At 31.5% G+C, this 20,997-nt stretch overlaps 1 protein-coding gene across 3 annotated transcripts; it reads right to left on the bottom strand.

Annotated features, from left to right (window-relative positions):
* Positions 1-570: 570 nt before the first annotated feature.
* LOC115994369 lies at positions 571-18,907 on the bottom strand. 3 transcript variants are annotated; one of them, XM_031118494.1, is made up of 26 exons: positions 18,828-18,907; positions 18,567-18,714; positions 18,080-18,294; positions 12,027-12,244; positions 11,775-11,880; positions 11,550-11,651; positions 11,346-11,405; positions 11,149-11,227; positions 10,482-10,629; positions 9,472-9,595; positions 8,763-8,943; positions 8,328-8,356; positions 8,003-8,151; positions 6,645-6,747; positions 6,394-6,489; positions 6,216-6,271; positions 5,983-6,106; positions 5,193-5,255; positions 5,025-5,084; positions 4,735-4,896; positions 4,424-4,497; positions 4,252-4,345; positions 3,958-4,094; positions 3,801-3,881; positions 2,946-3,051; positions 571-938 (listed from the first exon to the last, which is right to left on the bottom strand). In XM_031118494.1, exons 3-26 carry the CDS (start codon positions 18,263-18,265, stop codon positions 867-869), a joined length of 2,610 nt encoding a protein of 869 aa, XP_030974354.1. In that variant the 5' UTR covers positions 18,266-18,294; positions 18,567-18,714; positions 18,828-18,907; the 3' UTR covers positions 571-866. The 3 variants fall into 3 exon arrangements, 2 of the variants coding, with proteins under 2 accessions (XP_030974354.1, XP_030974355.1); XM_031118495.1 differs by lacking the exon at positions 18,567-18,714 and having other exon boundaries at positions 18,828-18,905; XR_004093203.1 differs by lacking the exons at positions 571-938; positions 2,946-3,051 and having other exon boundaries at positions 3,958-4,078.
* Between the last annotated feature and the right edge of the window lie 2,090 nt (positions 18,908-20,997).

Here is a 20,997-nt window from a genome sequence, read left to right as displayed (position 1 = left end):
AAGCCCCATTGCTGGATCTCTTTAACTTTCTCTACACTTCTGCGACCTAGCTCATCTTCTTCTTTCACTCGAGCTCTGAGGGTTTTCCACTTAATTAAGATTGGATGTTACTGTACATGTGTAGTTGTGCTTTTATTAGTGCTTGCTGAAATTTATTTATATATTTACTCCTATTGTTTGGAAGTCATTTAATTTAATCACACATTGACATAGAGGAGATCGATTTATTATTATTTCCCCAAAAGGCCATGGAAAGTAGGATGCAAGAGCGTTTGTGATCGAAAAAATTGTATGGGACAGTCAATCAGGAGAGGTTGCTTCTCATGGCATGCATGCATGCAACAATTAAGGAGGTTAGCACATTTCTAACAATAAGATAAGCATGTTTGCAAGAAAGCACATGATTTGCAGAGGCAACACAAATGTTTATTGATCTAGTTCCGAAATAACCATTTTTTCGAGACCGTACCATAAAACATATTAACCACCTTTGAACTTATATAAACTTTGAAGTAGATGAAGATAGATATCAATTTCCAGAATATATCACCAAAACTAATTATAACTCAATTTAATCCAAACTAATTTATTTCAATTAAGCTAACAAATTACTCATAGTACTTCCCCATTATTAATCAAAAGAATAAGTAACAATTTACCCTTCCAAAGCAGAAAGGAAAGCAATTGAAGTCCTTTGACAATATTTTTTGGGTCATGCCTTTGACAAGAAATGAAAAAACGAAAGCTACATGATTATTTAAAAAAAATTAAACGAACAAAAAGAAAAAGAAAAAAGAATCGACAACCGTTTGTCTAGGCACGAATTTGAATATTATTCTCTCTCCTTTGAAAACAATATCATTGTATCAGCATACTGAAGGGAAATTGTGATATGGATTGCTGAATGCTTCAACATTTCCAGGACGAGAGAATACAACCTATGTCAAGGTCACATGCCAAATATATGTGAGTCGAAACGCAAACATAATCCACAGAAGGAAATTTCAAGATAGATGGGAGCAAGTCAAAAGAAATGTACATCTATGGTGAAAGACATAACAGTTTTGAATAGTTATTAAACTTGACCAGCCTAGCCAGTTAGACCAATAACCTAGTGAATTGGTACCTAAGTCGATCTGGTAGTTAAATTCGACCACTTATGCAATTGACTCAGTAAAATATAGTAAAACCTTTTTTTTCGCAACCCGTGCAACCTCGAACTAGTTGTTGTGACCCATTTGATTTTGTAATTTTGAATAAAATTACCTTTATGGATTCATTGCAATAATGTTTTCTGAATTTGGAGCGTAATAAAAACATGAGATTGATTCTGGACTTTTCAATGAATATGGAGCTTTAAGTTTTGGCTCAAATTGTAATCCATGAGATTAGAGCAAAAAGTGAGATATGTAATATGCATAGAATGTGACTTTGGAGTTTAAGATAGACTTTTATTCCAAGATTTTTAAGAAATATAATGTAATAAGATTTTATTTAGTAAAGACTTAGCTACAATTTTCTGACATCTTTTTACTTTACATTTTCTAGTGTGTTGTTATTTGTGAAACCTAGAGTTTGTATTATATAGGTAGGCTTATTTATTAGAAAAAAAATTTAATTAGTAATTTAGGTATGCATTTTTCTATTTTTCACATTTATTTTACGATTTCTCGAAAAAAAAAAAATTATTTCACCATGTGGTTTAATAGGTGACCAACTGATTGAACCAGTGACCCGGCTCTTATACCAATTTAATGTCTAGTCCGGGTTTAATAACTATGGTTGTGAGAAAATATAATAATCAATAGCAAACCTTCTATAAAATATTTAAATTTCAAGATTTAAAAAAAAAATTAAATTATATATAAATTTTGTTTTGAAATATTAAATAGTAAAAGTATTATAACGCCACTGCGCATCCTTGATGGGGATAGTCACTCCATGAGTATAAGTGTTTGTAGGGTATAGGGGTAAGGGTCGGGGTTCAAGTCTCCAAAAAAAGAACTTCACACGCGTATACATTTAGATTAGGCTATACTAAAAGTTCTATCTTGTAAAAAAAAAAAAAAACAAAAAAGAAAAAAAGAGAGAGGTATTATAACATTTTTTTTTTTTTTTAAGGGAAAAAATTATTATAACATTAAGGAAGAGTTACACCAACTTTTTCCCCCCACTAAGATCCGGTTTCTAGGTGAAGAACTACTACAACGCTTTGAAGGGGCTAGCGGCAGAGACTTTCCTTGTAGTAAAGTATATGTAATTATAGATAAATATGAGTATTATCAAATCCAGTATCATAGCTTTGCCTAGGTATAAAAGCCTTGCCATTGTCAAATATTATTTCAACCTGAAACCATGATCAAGAGCTTTAGAGTTTAAATTAGCTGGCATAGGTTTGTAACTTTGTATACACTTTGCTATACCTGTTTGTCTTTGATATGTGATATTACCTCTGGATTGGAGGCCATTCCCATTTGGGATGGACAAGAGCTTGGGTTACACAAATCTAGCACCAGATGAGAATTCCTTTTACAATTGAGAACTTATCTCTACCATGGTTAATTGGGCTAAATTAAGGTTGTGTTTAGAGTGAAGATACCTGTTCCTTAAAAATATGATATCAAGAATCCAAGATTTCCATAATAGTTAGCTTATTTCTCTACCTGTAAACGATGTCATTTATGGTTTCCCCTTTTTCTGCTTATCTCCATGATCTGAAAGCAACACCCTGATTTTCTATTTGGTATTATGCTCATGACGTAATAAGTTGTTTATTTATATTCATTGCACAAGATGATTTCATCCCTCATCGGATACAAAATGACTGTGATTCTCTTAGCCTAATTTTCCACGAGTCAATTCATAAGAGATTAATCCAAATCTCTTGAAATATTTAACAAGAGTTATGGCCAAATAGAAATTATTCACTAAGTCAAGGAACATACCTGATAATTTCCTAGTGTACGTGACTCAAAACCAGCTGCAGAATAATCAAAGTAATATTCCCACGTCCGGATGAATTTTTCATTAAAACCAAGAGCAAGGATTTTTCTGAAAGTACAAAATTAATGCCACAACATCAAAATATCAAACTTTGATACCATCTTTAGCTCGTAATAAGTTTTACACTGTAAAATAATCATAGATATGCAGTTTAATAACATAGAGAAGAAAACCAAAAATATAAACATGCAAAACCTTGCTAATGTAAAATAGAAATTTCAATGACAAAGTTATGGAATTCATGTAGAAAGATTTGTGCATGTCCTACTTTTGAATTCTGATCAACACTAGAGAAAATAACCGTCCAAATACATGTTTAGAAAAACTTGACCTCTAGGATCTAATATCAATTGCAAGTGTCAAGCGCATGCACTCATATAAATCCTGGAGGCATATATGTAAACAATTTTTAGCATTTCCTTATGGAGAAATATAATAACTTGGAAATGGTTTGCGGGACCTCTTCATCAATAAATGCATATTTTCATGCATAGCATTGCATATTTGATTTCCCTTGGATCTAATATAAATAAAGTCCTGGTATTTACCAAACATGTGAATTGTTATGCTAGACCTGGGAACCTTTTAATGCTTTTTAAGTTTGTGCTTGGATACTACATATCTAGTTTCTGTAAGGTTCACTAGGTAAAGAGGCCCCTCATTCACCCAAACTATACCTGAGTGAGACGAGTTTTGCATGAGTATTAGACCTCAAATACTCAAAAAATCAGCTTTTATGAGTCATGTTTAGAACAAACTTCTTTGAGAAAAATTTTCCAATGGATTACTTCATTTACCTCTGCTTCTCCAAAAAATTTGTTCTCCAATATCTGAGTGTTTGATAGTAATGAATGCCTATGTTCTCCAGGTGCTCCACACTGCACTTAACCAAATTTCTATTAATATCATAGAGAATCAATACGAAACAAAATACACTGAAATGTAAACCTATACCAGAGTCTGGATGAAGCAGCCATGGCTGACGTTATCCTACTTAATGAAGGTAGGCATCCACCAGGAAAGATATATTCCTTTATAAAATCTGAGCTTTGCCTGTACTCATCATAACGTTCATCTGGTATCGATATGAACTAAGAAAAGATCAACCACTATTGCACATCAGCAATATGTTATAAGGTCAAACACGTTAGAGATAAAGATCAAATGTTGAAAATGTCAGCATTTGGGTGCTAAAATCAAACTGAAAATGAGACAGGACAGCAGTTTTGTATTTGCCCCTATCATTACCTGCAGAACGAGAAGGCCATCTTCTGCCAAAACTGATTCACAGCACCTAAAAAACTCTTCCATAAATTCATGGCCAACAGCTTCTATCATCTCACTGAAAAATGCAAGCAAGATCTTGTATTTTTTTTGGGAATATTATGGTCAGATATAATTCAGTGGAAAAGGACCTTACCAGGATATGATTCTGTCATATTTATAGGTTTTAGGCAACTGGCGGTAGTCACAAAGGAGAAATTTAATTCGGTCCTGGTAATTGAGTAGATAAAAATAAATTAAAACCAGAAAGTAGGAAGTATAATGCTGTAGGAACCACACATTCTACAAAAGACATTTTAAGGGTTAGTAAAACCAAGGTGGAGGAATAAAAACAGTATGACAGATGGATTGCGCATGATGCACTTGAGTTTCCAATATTTTCCAAATATATTCGTTACCCATTATGTATGTGTTTACATGGAAATGGTTCACTCATCAAGTTAATACCTGAAGGCCAGCTTCTTTCACTTTCCTTTCTGCAAATTTCAGTTGCTCCTCAGAGAGAGTGATGCCAGTGTATTTGCATCCAGTTTGTTTGACAACTTCAATAGCTAAGGTTCCCCAACCACACCCAATCTCAAGAACTTCATGCTTCTTATCAATTCTTGCCTAAATTAATTGAAGTTGAGAGTAAATTGGACTAACTTACAACAACAAAAAGATTTAAATTTGGAGATTCCCATTGAAAAGACCAACTATGACCCATCCAAAAGGGGGGAAAATTTTTGAATACTTACTTTTTCAATTAGAAGAGAGATTTTCCTTAGCTGTGCATCCTTTAAGTCTTCATCTTCACTCTATGAAATGTTTTAACACATTAATCAATATAAGATAAAGCTACAGCATACATGGAAGAATATTCTGCATTGTTTAATCATAAATCATCAAAAAGTTTTGATCTTGACCTTGAATACAGCACAGGAGTATGTCATTGTTTCGTCCAAGAATAGAGCAAATAGTTCATTACTCTAGAAACACAAGAAAGAGGAATTGTAAAGTTTCAATTCTATTACTGTAATTAAAAGTCTGGAACAGATAAAAAAACTTGCAGTCTCAAAGAAAACATAACTTGCCAACACAATCAGTTTTAAAAATTAATGGGAATATTACAAGGGAAATTGAAGAAAATAGAATATCTTCCACAATTGGTCCAATAAATACTATTTGTTAAAGAGGAAACCCCAATCAACATCTTTCTATGAACTTCAATTTATGAAAATTATAACATATACATAAAATCCTAAAAACCATATCCACTTAGTACTGTGCAAGAAAAGCTTGAGAAGAAAAGGCAAAATACTACCGATGTTATGTTACTCTAAAACCATTTAATGATGAAAGATTATCTCCAGCAAAAAATTGAATGATCAACCGATTGCAAGCTTTCTTTACAATGGTGAGGAACAAATAGTTGGCTGGAAGATGAGTAGTCATTGTGGCTGAACAAATTCACGTAATTCCTCAATCACTCCAGTTATGTACTTTCCTTAAAAGTTTCAAATATATTTTTTGAATCCTCCCTTAAATACTTCAACATAGAGTGTATATATCTAACAGATCCAACCCCACCTCCAAAATACATTTTCATCCATGCTTGCAAGAAAAAAAAATACTCCATATTGTGTGTGCATATATAAAATGTTTACATACTTTGAAAAAATTTGTAAACCAACACATGTTCAGGTTATCTTATACCAGGTCATAATGAAGAGAGATGTTCCTGCGAGCCTGTGTAAGAGTATTTTGCCTCAGAACATGCTGAAGAAAATATTTTGCTGATGCTATACTAGCTGTATATAAAGGTGGAGTCCACCAGCCCCTGAAGCAAACAAATGAGAATGCTCAACGTGATGCAATTGAGAAGATAAGTGCTACTAATATCACAAATAAAATCCATGATTCCAGCTAGAATGCCCGTCACAATATACCTTTTGCTACTCAATTTTGAGATGGAGGAATTTACATCTCTGCTGGCAATAAGAATCTGCAAAATAAATAAGCATGGAGAATTCCAAGGGATTCAATGTCAGAACAATAACTTCGTTTGAGACTTGACCATTTTTGGCTTTTGAGGTTTGGAATCAGACTCGAATAAATTTATCTTACCTTAAAAAGATTTAGAAGACCTTCCTTTTTGTCAACAAAAGAAAAATCTCCATTGATATATGCATCTGCAAGGCCTAAATCAGCCTGTGTCATTACCTGATAAAAGCAATATAGTGCTCCTCAGTGATGGTGAGAAATTTCAGCAATATAGCAAAAGTATTCTAAATTTTTGAAGGCAAACTTTTCTGCTACTTTCCACATATGGCATTTCATCCTTATCAGAAATACTGATATAAATTCTGAGTGCCTACCTTCCAGTAAAACTGGGGACTATGAACTCTCAACACAGTTTTCAGAGAACATTTTTTCATGCTTCCTTCAAAGGTAAATAGTGTGCCCCCTTCCTCCAATAGACTGTGATACCACAAGACACAATATATCAATTTTCTCCATGAAAGGTAAATTTTATTTTTCTTAAAATAACAAAGCAGTATATTGTGGAGATAGATAATTTTTCAGATCGGAAGACAGAAATTCAAAAAATGAACTGAGTTATACAATACAGAAGAGTTAAAAAGAAATTTTTTTCAAGTGCAATGTAGATCAATAACTTAGCTAAACACTTTTATGATGTAACTTGAACCCTTGAAATTTATCAAGAAGAAAAGAATACATAGTTCATGTTACAAGCCAAGCAGGCCTTTCAAAAGAGTGACTATAGTACCCTTCCTACACCTGTTTTGCTACAAATTTTGTCAAAATTTGAAATAATGTATAAAATAAAGAAAAGATGAGAATGGAAGAATGAAGTAGATTTAACTGGTTGACTCACTTGAATATAGGACCCAAAACAAAAGGAAGTACACAATAAAAGTTTATGGAAAATTTGATTAAATAGAAATCATTACCAATAGGAAAATCAAGCAAGTGAAGAGATTCAAGGAAGGCCCAATCAACCAATCCTTCACTATAGAGCAAGTTACTAGAAGCAGGAATCCAGTAGATAAATTACCAATATACAATAAAGCAGTAGTAATATTCCCTACTAAAAATGGGAAGAAAGAAAGAGGTAGAAAATAAAAGTTGATTAACAAGTTGATCATATTAGAACCACCAATAAGAGAAAAATCATGTGAGTGAAAAGATACAAGCAAGGCAATCTTAGTCACCAAACCACTTAAATCTCTCCCATTATTCTGTTCTCACCTCCTCTTTATTTTCCATAATGTTTCAAATTTTGACATGGTACGAGATCAAGTTGGTTGGGCCTAGCTTGAATTTCTTCACTCACATGATTTTCCTCTTGTTAGTGGTTTCAAATATAGTCATCTTGTGAATCAACTAATTTTCCCGAAGATTACCCATTATTTTTTATTGTAGTAGTAGTAAACCAAAGTCTCATTATCACCAAACGCCCAGCATGACACACATGATTAGGTTACCCTTACTTCAACCAAAAGGCCAAGCATTCCAAATTAACCATTAACTCCTTCTCTTACCCTTTCTCCCAGATGTTTCAGTCAAAACAAACATTTCACACGAAACCCATATGACAAAGAGATGACAGAGGGTACATACTATTTAACATTGAATTTGTAAATTTATATTGTTAGAAGAATGTCTATATTTCACTCAAGGAGGAAACAACTGGCAGAATAATTAAACTCACATTAAACATCCAGTAGAGATATAGTGTCCAAGGAATCTAGTAACACAAAGGCGCGCCCCAGTTTCTATCAGAGAAGGTACCATGTGTTTTGGGTTGCTCAAAAGAGCACAACTTTTTCCTAGCATGCTATGTGCAGCAGCCATGCCAGCCTGCCAAATAGATTACCTCGTAAGATGCACTCCAACTATACAATTCTTGAATGAAAAATAGTGAACATAGTAAATCCATAGGCTTGGGAACAATTCTTCCAAAGAACAATCTTTTAGAGCCTTACTACAGCATATATCTTTACTACTCATAAGAATTATTAAGCACTAGTCACTACCTTTAATCCATCCTCATGGAAGCCATAACCTGAGAAAAAGTAGCACACATGCTCAGATGACCAGTAAATTTCTATAACATAGGAAAACATCGACTCTGAACATTATGAATTAGGATCCTCTAGAGTTCTTAGGGTAATTCCGCCATAGAGTTTCTAAAATCCTATCCATTTATTTTGAGATAAGTGTATTGAATTTTGCCACATCATCAACAATTTAAATAGATGCCAAAATGATCATAGTCAACGTTTTTTCAAATTTTGATTACGTGATAAAGTTTAATCCGCTCATTTCAAAATGAATGGATGGAATTTTAGGAACTCCATGAATTAATGAGATTTTAGGAAATTTATGGTTGAGTTACACTAAGAACTCAAGAGGATCTTATTCCTAAAATATGATATGAAAGTCCTTTTTCTATATGCCTGAAAACTTACCCTGGTATGCCCCACAAAACCAAATTCCTCTCTTCCCTTGGATTTTATCAAACTCAAGTGAAGCTTTTGATGCTGCAATGGATGGGACTGGATGACCAGTTGACCACTTAAGCAAGGTATTTTTTGGTGTATGACCTGGGTTTAGAGTCACTAGAAAAGGTGGACTCGTTTCATCAATATTCTGCATGCACAATTATTCCAGGGTATGATTAGAGAAAATTTCAATAAGTGAAATGTTAATCTTATGCAGCTACAATTATGGTTGTCTTCTTATTTCCAGCCTACCATTTGTTTCTTGGTATGTCTATGAAGAGGCTTTATATGTTCAAGGTAATATTATTCTCTCCAGATGATACAGTATTCTCACACCAATTTCTGTCAAATAGAATGTATCTCTTGTTGTTGAGGGTTGTTAATGATTCATTCTCAACAATTGTAAGCTCTAGGTCATTTAAAAATATAGTAAAAGTGCTTTTAAAGAAGTTATCTATTCTGTACTCCATTATTGGGGAGAATTTCAAACATCCTTAACCCATTAGTAAGGCCCACAGGGAAATAAGTAGCCGCTCAATGTTTTTCTAATGTGCTCACCCACAAGTGAGGGTGGATATACAACAAAAGTAGGATCAACAAGCACAAATTCTACCATTCAAATGTTGCTGAACACTAATATAAATTTTACTTTTCACAAATGAAACCTTTTACTAACCTGAAGCACATTGAGCCAGTATGTTAAACATAGTTTACTTTCTGTACTCCCAAGAAAATTCCAAGCACTCCACGCTGCTGGGTTTTTGGGCATTAAATTTTTGTCACGGTGAAGGAAAATATCACTGCCAATAGAGATTAAAAAAATGACTATGAATTTTAAGCGTGTTCACCATAGCAGAGCTCAGTACCATCAATTATACCAGCTCATTTTTGAAAAAACAAACGTAATGGAATTACAGATAAACGAGTACACTAACAGAAAGTAACTATCTCCTATGTCCATTGACATTATAGTTCTTATATAGTTGCAGTTAACAAGTACACTATGAAATTCTTCTGTAATTTTTTTTCCTAAATCAGAATATGTTATTAACTCTATGAGGACATCTTATTATAGGAAGAGAGAAATACCCCATATGATAAGCATTAAGGATCCGTTTGGATACCGCTTATTTTGTTGAAAATTAAAAACTAAAAATACTGTAACAAAATAATTTTTAAATGTGTGAATAGTACTGCGAGACCCATTTTTAATGAAAGTTTTGTTAAAAAAAAGGTTTATGGGTCCCGTTAACAGTGCACGGGATCCACTGGAACTCAATTATCGTGTTTCTCAAAAAAAAAAAAAAAAAAAAAAGACAGATGCACATAGTAAATGCAGTATCCAAACGGATACTATATCTACATTACTATCTTATCAAAAAAAAAAAAAAAAAATCTACATTACTAACTACTTCTTGTCCTCCCCACACCCCCTGCTTGACATCATCAACGCACACACAAGAGAGAGAGAAGGGCAGATCACATGGAAGGAAAAAAATCTGCATGCACATCCTCCATTCTCAAAAATTAGTTCTTTAGTACAAATAAGAAGTCTATATTGCAACCCCAAAAAATTTAAAAAATAGTTTTTATGAATTTTAGCAAGATAAATGTGTTTTTTTTTTTTTTTTTTTTTGTGAGGTGTACCCCATGTGTATAGATGATTTTGGAGAGGAGAGAATGCACCTGTAAACATATTGAAAAGCCCCAAGTATTCTCCTCTCATTAAAAGTTGCTTGGTCTCCTAATAATTTCACAGCATCAGGGGCATGGACTGCCAATATACAGCCATTGTACATTTCTTTGGAATCATCTCCACTGAACACAATGCAACCTGTGAAATCTCCTCTAAAATTCAGTGACAGAATTGGACATGATTCCAATAGAGAAGATGTCTAATTCATCAAAATAAATGTTTAAACTTTACGAGGTATGCATAAACAATTTTTTTGGAATGTGCTTCCATTAGGACGTCCAAAATTTATTCCATGTTTGGAAGTGGTTACACGCTTTACTGATTAAATTGTACGTCATTTTCTTTGTTTTTTTTTTTTTTTTCTTTTTGTCAACGCAAGTGCCCAAAGCTTTTCAAGCATGTAACTATTCCCTGGATGTGTGTAGTTCACCCAGTTGTACATCATTCGACGCAATGTTTTAAGTTTCATTCACTCTTCCATGTGTTGTTTTACAACCAACTGAATTGAATACAGTTAAGGATATCCTAGCAATTCAAATATGAGTATATGAATTTGTTATCACTTATCGGTAAAATATTTACTCCATGATCACTTGAAGTACAAGTGTAACAAAAGGGAGGGACAAAGGGACCAGAAATATAAAAATAACTACTCACCCTCATCATTTGTTGCAACTGAATGTACCTCAGAACGAGTTCTAATCTGACAACCTTTACTCTCCAGCACTTCTCTGACCTGATTTTTCAAACAAAATATCAATTTCACACAACATTTTCACAACATGTGACACACTAAGCAGTTTCTTCTTTTCCTTTATTTATTTATTTATTTTTTCTGAGAACAAAATAAAAACCTTCTTCACATAACAATGTGAACGCCATCTGACAGTATGCCACTGTGGACGACCAAAGAGCTGCAGATAGCACCAAACAAAGATATAAAATCAAAATTATAATGAGGACTCCAGGAGTACAAAAATTGGCAACATATGCAGAAAACAACCCTACCACTATTTTATAAAATAAACACAGACAAAACATATACTGCTAGTTTATACCTGAAGTAGATGATGATTTCGGCAAAATGAAAGAACGGAGAAAGCTGAAAAGCTCAAGACCCCGTCTGAAGGGCAGGACCATATTGAACCACATATTGGAACCTATAAAAATACAGCATTTTTAAAGTCACCAAAAAAAAATAATAATAAAATAAAATCATGGTCTAGGGAATTAACAGAGAAGGATCAAGGATGTAATAGAAAAAATTGGTTTAATGGCCTTACAAGATAAGCTTTCTGAAATAATTCAGAGTAACCCCGTGACTTGATAAACTGTCCCAAGGTTTCATTGCGATCAATGTCTGGGTTGTTCTCAAGTAGCTCAAGATAACTGCAATAAATATACAAACAGCTTGACCCCTATCTTCATTTCCTTCTCAAATAAAATTCTTGAAAGTGATGTCCTATAGTATTGTTTTTCACTTAAAAAATTAAGAGAAAAAAGTCATATCTAAAGTTGGAAATAGAATGGCTTGCCTTAGGACGTCATCCTTGAACTTGAAAATTTCTCTAAGCATTTGCCAAAAGTATGGATTCAAAACATTCTTCTTCTGTGCAAATAAACTTGACAAACCATTTCGGCTCCCCCATTCACATCCATGGCCTTGGTCTAAGCTCACTGAGAATGACATATCTGATGTCTCCATATCAACTCCAAGACTCTCAAAGAACTCCATCATATTTGGATATGTTACCTGTCCAATTTCCCAATCCTCAAACAACAGACCAAACCAATATAACTGCAAATTTTCTCGTCTTTTTTACCCAAACAGAAAAACAAAAAGACAAACAGCCTTTGTGCAAAATGGCATTTCCTCTCCCCATATACAAGGATGGAAGGTGAGGCAAGCAAACTCTAACCATCTCGTCGCTCTTAAGAGTGAAAAAACCATACATAACAAAGCAGGGTAGAACAGGTTAAGTAGGAGAAGGAATTTTTGTCATCCCTAACAAGAGATAACCATTCTATGTTATCACTGTCATCACAAAAACCAAGGTGGTATGTCATGATTCATACATAATAAAAGTGGTGTTAATGGCAGATTCATAACTTCATATGAATGTTGTTGATACAATGATAATTTGCCAATTGCCACCATAGTAAGTAGTGAAAATTTTCTATAATTCCAAAAATAATTGCTTCCAAAAACACATTTAGAACAAAAACTTAAGTTGAGATATTTAAAAATACCTATCAAATTTTACTACCGCTGACAACTCAACACGCAATTTCACAGTAAAAACTCCAAACTTTCACAGTAAAAGATTTAATCAAACAAATTTAAAAATAAATAAAAAATTAATTCCACAGACGTGTTTTTCCGCAGAAAGACAGAAACTATAACTACTTATTACAATATTATTTAAAAAATGATATTGTAAATATTATTCTAAAGTACTACGCAGCATGGCAACGTATGATAAATATCCACTCCTTAGTCCTAAAAACTTAATAGGACCACTGATTTTAATATTGTACATTACTAGCTACTGATTTATTATTCTGGTCCATTAGATCCTTCTATTTAAAACCCTCCACCACTGATTTATGAAAAACTGGATTTTCATTGCAAAGTAGTGCCTTTATTTCTTCTTCTTCTTCTTCTTCTTCTTCGTTTAATTTTTTTTATTTTTTTTAACCGCTAAATAATGATGCCTTTCAGTTACAAGAAAGAAACGTTGAGAGATCCTACTACAGGACTAACAGGAGAGCATTTATATAATTATATTTGACCCGTTATTAGATTGGTGAAAATTAAATCTATACTCTGAAATTGTGTCTTTTCTTTTGAAAAATAAGTATAGAGAGAATATCACATAAAAAAATAAAAATAAAAAAATTGAGAGAACCGTATTTTCTATTTTCATAAATTTAAAGGAACTCATATTAAATTTTGATGTCCATTCTATGCAACATCATGCTAAATTCGTGACCAAATAAATTGTGCCTTTTCATTTTTTTCGAGAAGTGTGTCTTTTCTTTTGAATAGAGAGAATCTTTAATTTCTATTTGTTATCAAAATGGGAAGGTACCATTTCTGGTTGAAGAATTACCTTTTCAATAATTAGGGCCAAGAGGCAAGGCTACTTAGGTCATTAACTAGGCCCCAATAAAAAATAAGGCCCAAAATGTTTTTTTGATGCGATAAGGCCCAAGATTTGTAAATTTTTTTTTTTTAGAGAGAATTTAAACTTATGGCATCCGTTCTTGATGATAATATCATCAGATCAAGATACCAATCAGTTTTTTGGTGTAGGCGGAGATTAAACCCCAGATCTCTTATACAACCATAAGAGACTTTACTAGTTGAGTTAACTGGAACCCACCAAAATTTGTAAATTAATAGTTAATTTTTAAAATTATTTGAGTGTACCAAATATTAACGAATAATTTCTAATAACGACTTGAATTTTTAATTTTTTATGTCTCCTTGCCACACAAAAGATTCTCAATATTGGTGATCTACTCTCTCTCTCTCCCCAAATTTTGGTGAATTGAGTTTTTTAAGTGATTATGTTGTTAAATGAAGTTGTAGTGCATTTGACAAAGTAAATTATGTTATTTTCTTCAAAAAAAAAAAAAATTTGTATTAAAATTGTAGGCTATAGATAGTATTTCTTTTATGTGTTAATTTTTTTAATTAAAAATATATACAAGAAATATCACCTAAATATGAAAAAAAAAACTTTAAAAAATAATGAGATAAGAATAAAAAATTTTAAAAAAAAAATTGATTGAATCTCACCTAAGATCTTTTGATAAATTTGTTATTAGGAATACAAGATAAGCATATATAAACACTCACAAATTAACAAGAATTTTTTTTAAAAAAATTAAAAAGTTAGAATATAATAAAATAATATGATGGAAAAATAGATTTTCAACTAAAATTGATAAAATTTTAATTAAAATCGATTATATCACAAGCAAATTAAGTTGATTAGTCATATTTGCAATTGAAATATAGAAGTTAGAAAAAAAAACAAACATAATTAATCATTTTTAATATCAAGAAGCAATAAATTGAATTATATATATAAGTAATAATATTTAAATAAAAATGTCTCACTTAAACTACTTGTCTTCAGTCTCAAACTTTTTCAGGCCAGCCATGTCAAGAATTTAAAGTATATATTACCACGGCTGCACTAAAGAACAATCCTCGTTTCCATCTTTATTTCAAAAACAAATAGAAAAAATCTTAATACATGGCTACATTATACTGTACAACAAAGTTCCTTCCTAAGTAGGCTGTGAAGACTTAACTTTATACCATAAAAAAAAAAAAAGTAGCTTCCTAAGTTTATTTTCTAGGTGATATGTATATATGTGTACATTTTTTTGAAGCTAAATTTGTTGGAAAGATACTCCTAGCTACCTGCTACCAAAATTATTTCTTTAAGACTTTTATTTTGAAAGAAAATGAGTAATGACAGAGTATATCCGATTGTCCAGAGAAGACATCCACTAATTAAACTCAATGCAGAAAAAATAAAGTATGCAGTGGCGAAAGGCGATCCAAGAGATCAGAACAGAGCTCTTCATTTGGCAGGCCAAAACGTCATCTACCACTCCTTGTCTTTTCCAGAACTTCACTCATAATCTTTAGCATATGTTTTAAGGTTACATAACTATTCCATGTTGATAAAAATTTTAATATAATAATAATAAATAAAAGTTAGTACCTAACAAGGACTTGTAATGATTAATTTGCACAAATGTGGGAATGAGGATGGTATTTGTTATTATATTAAATTTAAAACGAAAAATGTTCACTAAAGAAGTTAGATTGTCCTTTTTAATGTTCACTAAAGAAGTTAGATTGTCCTTCTTTTTTTTTTTTTTTTTTTTTTTTTTTTTGAGAAACAAACACACACAAGGGAGAGGAAAAGTTCTAACACAAAGGTATACCATAACTCCACTCAAAAGTCATGGTAACTTTTAAGGGAGAGTGAGGCAAGTTATACGGCATATAACACACTCTCTTAAGTAATGTGGGACAATTACCCATTCTTTTTTTTTTGTGTTAGAACCCCTTGTGTGTGTTTGTTTCTCAAAAGAAGTTTGATTGGAATTGAAATGATTAAATGAACATTTCTTTGTCAGCAATGAATTATAGACTGGACATTGATACAACTTGCTAATTTCAAAACAAGGTCAAACGCAAAAACACTGGAAACATTAATTGCTATATGTACAAATTAGTGCACAGGGTTTTGTTTTGCATTTTTAGTTTTGGAGATGAAGTGCAAAAATATTGTAATTAAGATTGATAAAAATTGGACTATACAAGTTTGTGAACTAAAATATTAGGGGTGTGCATCAAGCTGTCATACCCAATAACCTAACAAAATCAACCCAACTTGTTGTCCGAGTTGATCTTTGTGGGTTGGTGGGTTAGAACTTTTTTTTAAAGTCTCGAGTAGTGCTAAGTTCAAGTTAATAATTTTTTCAACCCATCTAACCCACTAAATTATCTTATTTTCCTTATTTTCATTTTTTGTAGTGTAATTTATTTTAGTATTAGTTTGTATGAATTTAGAAATCCACTATATAATTTAGAAATATTATGTGAATTGTAAAATTTATCAAAAGAATAATTAATAAGATTATAATCCAAATTTTTACAAAATATAAAATATGTTTCCACAAAATTCACCGACCCAACTTAATCCAATAGAGTTGGATTAGTTAATACACATGTGACAGTCTGACAGGTTCGAAATTTCTCAACACAGCAAGCTTGGGATGACTCTATAAAATAAATAAATAAATAATAATTAAAAAAAAAAAAAAACCATTCAAACTCAATCAAACCCCACCCATGCACTCTGAGAGTACATGTACAGGGAAATAATTAATTTGTAATTAAAGAAAAAGAAAAAAGAAAATGGAAGTAATTGACGGAAGAAACGAGAATGAAAGAAAAAAAAGTTACACTATTAACTATGAGCGCCATAAATTTCAATATATAGTCAGTGTTTTTAAAATTAAAAATAAAAACAAGGGATAATTAAGAGTCACAGAAAGTCAGTGAAAATAAGCGATTCTAGAATGACCACATCACCACAAAGTGCACCTTACATTTAGTCTTTTTTTCTTTTTTTGCTGAATTACAAAGTGCACCTTACAGTTACATATAATCAAAATAATAATAAATAAAAAAAAAAAAAAAAAAAAAGGAATCTATAAGATCCGAAGATTATGGGGGCAGTACTGGAAATTCGAGGAGATATTTGTAATTGATAGGGGATAGTTTTGTAAGTGTCTAAAAATGGCAATATCATAGTGAATTGAATTCGGCTCCTTCTATATCACAACAATACCATGTGAATGGCTACTACGTAGTACCACATCAATAGCATGTGAATGCGACCCCATTGATGGTGACTAGAGACTAACTTGGTTGGAAAGCTTAATGGTTTTTTTTTTTTTTTTGAGAAACAAAAAAACACACAGATGAGAGGGAATGGAGTTCTATATTTAAAATTTTATTCATCATATATAAAGATAAGATTTATAAGATTATTTTTTGACTGTCTAGGAGTGAAAAGTAAATGTCTCTAAAACCCTTGATTAAGAAAAACTTGTAAAATTGTCTTGAAATAATTTGTTTCACACGCAACAACCAAAAAAAAAGTGAAATATTTAAAATTTAAACACAATAACTTAATTAATATTTTTCCATCCCAAGAAATAGTAAGAAGAATAAATTTTATATTATTTAGTTGATAGGTAAATATAAAAATCTCATTTAATTTAAGTTTTAAACTATTTTAATGAATCGACCCTGAAATAACCTAAAGATTGCGAACGAGATGCTATTTTAGAAGTCTCATCGAAATCCATTAAATGAAAAGTTTTTTTTAGAGCATAATAAACATTAGAATATTTTAGTAATAAATCAACGCGTCATACTATAACTTAAAATATAATAGTAAAAAGTTATTTAAACCCAGTACAACTCACAACAAACTTTCTTTTTTTTTTCTTTTTTTCTTTTTTTGAGAAGATCAGAAGAACTCACAACAAACTTAATACGAAAATGTTGACAGATTTGTCGTGCCTAAACTTTCTGTTACCTAAAGAAACAGGGAGTTCGGAGCCATTTTCTAGGAGCTCAAAACAGATTTGCCAAACGAGGAAGACTTTTACTTCTATTTTCTTACTATACCTTTTTATGAAAGGAAAAAAGTGATTTATTTAGCTTCTTAATTCTCTGTCCCATTCTTAATTTTGTTCTACTTATGATTCAATTTTCTCAAAAAAAAAAAATGATAATATCTTATATTTCTTGGATTTTTTTATATAATCAAATACAATGGAACCAAAATCAAACCCATAAAATAATGCGATGATGAAATATAAAGTGAAACATCAAATTATATATACTGTCATACTCATATGTTTAGTTTGGATTTTTTTTTTTTTTTTTTTAATTTAACTAAAGTTTTTATTTATAACTGGCTTATTATATTTTAATCTTTTAAGTAAAATAAAAAAAATCCTATCCGAAAGGAGAACTTACACGATTGAAGACCATGAAACCGAGGTCCAAATCAACACCGTCGAAGGTGACGGTCTTGGCATGGCCGCCCAAGTAGTCCTCCTTCTCGTACAACACAACATCTACGCCAGCTTTAGCCATAGTATAGGCCGAAACTAACCCACTAATCCCACTGCCAATTACTGCCACTCTCATCTTCTGCGACATTATTGTCTTTCTCACACCTTATCCTTTCTCTGCATCCAATCAAATTCCACATGAAAAATCCACAAACATAAAAACACACACATACACATCTAATTGCTAAAGCCAATTGTGTTTACCAAACAAAGAAAATAAAAACAAAATGAAACTTAATAGAGTTTTTGACATTTTCAAGGATTCTAATACACATTAAGTTAACGATTTTCCAATAACAACGGAAATAATGTGTCACTCTCATAACCTATTAGACAACAAACATTATTATTCCAGCAAAATTATGAAATTTCATGACACTAAAACATACCTCAATACTTCAAATGCCAAGAAATCCTGTTATTTCTTTATTTAAATTTTCTTCTGTTGACGAATGAACTCCAAGAATTACTCAACTAACAACAGGCATTCACTCAAAACCCAACCAATTCCAAAAGTCACAACTCCAAAATCTATCTCTGTTTGTGAGTGTGTATTGGAGGAAGAGAGATAATGAGTATGTGGAACACAAAGAGTCGAATAATATAAGAGAGAGAGAGAGAGAGAGAGAGAGAGAGAAGCTATACTCTACCTGCGCCTGGCCTCTGAATATTCCCCGGCCTCTTTTTTTTTTTTTTTTTTTTTTTTTTTTTTTGGGGGGCGTGGGGGGGGTGTTGTTTGGGTTTGGTTTGATGAGCTTGGGTGATTCCACACCACTCTTATCTTGTCAGTAAGTAAATGCAATAATGAGAATTATTGCGTTTATAATATTTTTACAATATTCTTATTACAAATCATAGGTGGTTAGTTGTTATTAATTTAAATTTGAGTCTAATACTAAAATTATTTTTTTGCCCCAATAATAAAAACCAATAAGAACCTACTACTTAAAATTTGTTGTAAAAATATTGTGGACATATCATTTTTCATACAATAATATATAACCTCATCACGAGCGCTCTACATGTGCGATGAGGCCCTTTTTTTTTTTTAGTTTAATATAATTTTTCAATTTAAATTTATTTATTGTTAGTAAGGTTACACAAGAAATGATTTTTATAAAACTAAAATTTAGGATTTGATATGGAATAAACTGTTGGATTAGTGTGTGCTAGTTATTAGAGAAAAAAAAAAGGTATAAAATGTACGTGACATATGTTTAGATAAAAAGAGTACTAAGTTTTAGGAAAAAAGTTTCTTTGGTAGTTTTTATTTTTATTTTTTTGAATTACAATTTTAACCCTATTTTTTATTTTTTAAGAATAAAAATTATCTAATTAGATTATGGGTATTTTTGGCATTTTTAAAACCATAACTAACTTTTAGAATCTTCTTAGGGTTTGTTTGGATACAGCTGAAAACTGAAAAATACAGTAGCAAAATAATTTTTAAATGTGTGAATAGTACCGTGGGACCCATTTTTAATAAAAAAAAAAAGTTGCTAAAAATTGAGGTTTATGGGTCTCGTGACTGAAAAGTTGATTAAAAAGTGCTGAAAAAGTTGCTGAGGTGTGCACTGTCCACACCTTTCCAATCAACAATCACGGCACAGAGAATAAAAAAAAAAAAAAAAAAGGTGAAACACGTTTTGCATCCAGATGTGGACGCAAAACGCAGTACCCAAACAAAGGCTTAATATATAGAGACTAGCCTCATCACATGCGCTCCGCATGTGTGATGAGGTTTTTTTTTTTTTTTTTTTTTTTTTTTTTTTTTTTTTTTTATTATAATTTTTCAAGTTTAGATAAAAAGAGTGCTAATTTTTTGGAAAAAAGGTTTCTTTGGTAGTTTTTATTTTTATTTTTTTGAATTACAATTTTAACCTTATTTTTTATTTTTTAAGAATAAAAATTATTTAATTAGATTATGGGTATTTTTGGCATTTTTTAAAGTCATAACTAACTTTCTGAATTCTCTTAGGGTCCGTTTGGATATAGCTGAAAACTGAAAAATACAGTAGCAAAATAATTTTTAAATGTGTGAATAGTACCATAGGACCCATTTTTAATAAAAAAAAGTTGCTGAAAAGTTGATTAAAACGTGCTAGGAAAGTTGCTAAGGTGTGCACTGTCCACACCTTTCCAGTCAACAATCATGGCATAGAGAATTAAAAAAAAAAATGGTAAAACACGTTTTGCGTCCAAACGTGGACGCAAAACGCAGTACCCAAACGGAGGCTTAATATATAGAGACTAGCCTCATCACATACGCTCCGCACATGTGATGAGATTTTTTCTTTTAATTTAATATAATTTTTCAATTAAGTTTACACAAGAAGTGATTTTTATAAAACTAAAATTTAAAATTTAAAATGGAGTAAAGTGCTAAGGTTAGTGTGTGCTAGTTTCTAGGAAAAAAATTGTATAAAACCTATGTGACATATGTTTAGGTGAGAAATGATAGGAAGTGTGCTAATTTTTAGGAAAAAAAATTTCCTAGTAGTTTTTTTTTATTTTTTTAATTGTTGAATTACAATTTTAACCCTATTTTTTATTTTTTAAGAATAAGGATTATCTAATTAGATTATAGGTATTTTTGGCATTTTTTAAAGTCATAACTAACTTTCTAAATCCTCTTAATATATGGAGACTAATCTCATCATACATACTTCACGCATGCGACAAAGCTTTTTTATTTTTGTCATAATTTTTCACTCATTTCAATTTAAGATTTTTACGTTTTCCCACAAAAAATTGCACATTTAGAACTACTAAATACAGCCAAAAGTTTCACAAGGCTAACTACAAAAAATGTAAACTAAA

This window comes from Quercus lobata, chromosome 6 (assembly GCF_001633185.2).
Source record: "Quercus lobata isolate SW786 chromosome 6, ValleyOak3.0 Primary Assembly, whole genome shotgun sequence".
Lineage (NCBI taxonomy): Eukaryota > Viridiplantae > Streptophyta > Magnoliopsida > Fagales > Fagaceae > Quercus > Quercus lobata.
The sequence above is the reverse complement of the archived record's forward strand: the minus strand, read 5'-3'. Positions and strand labels throughout refer to the sequence as shown.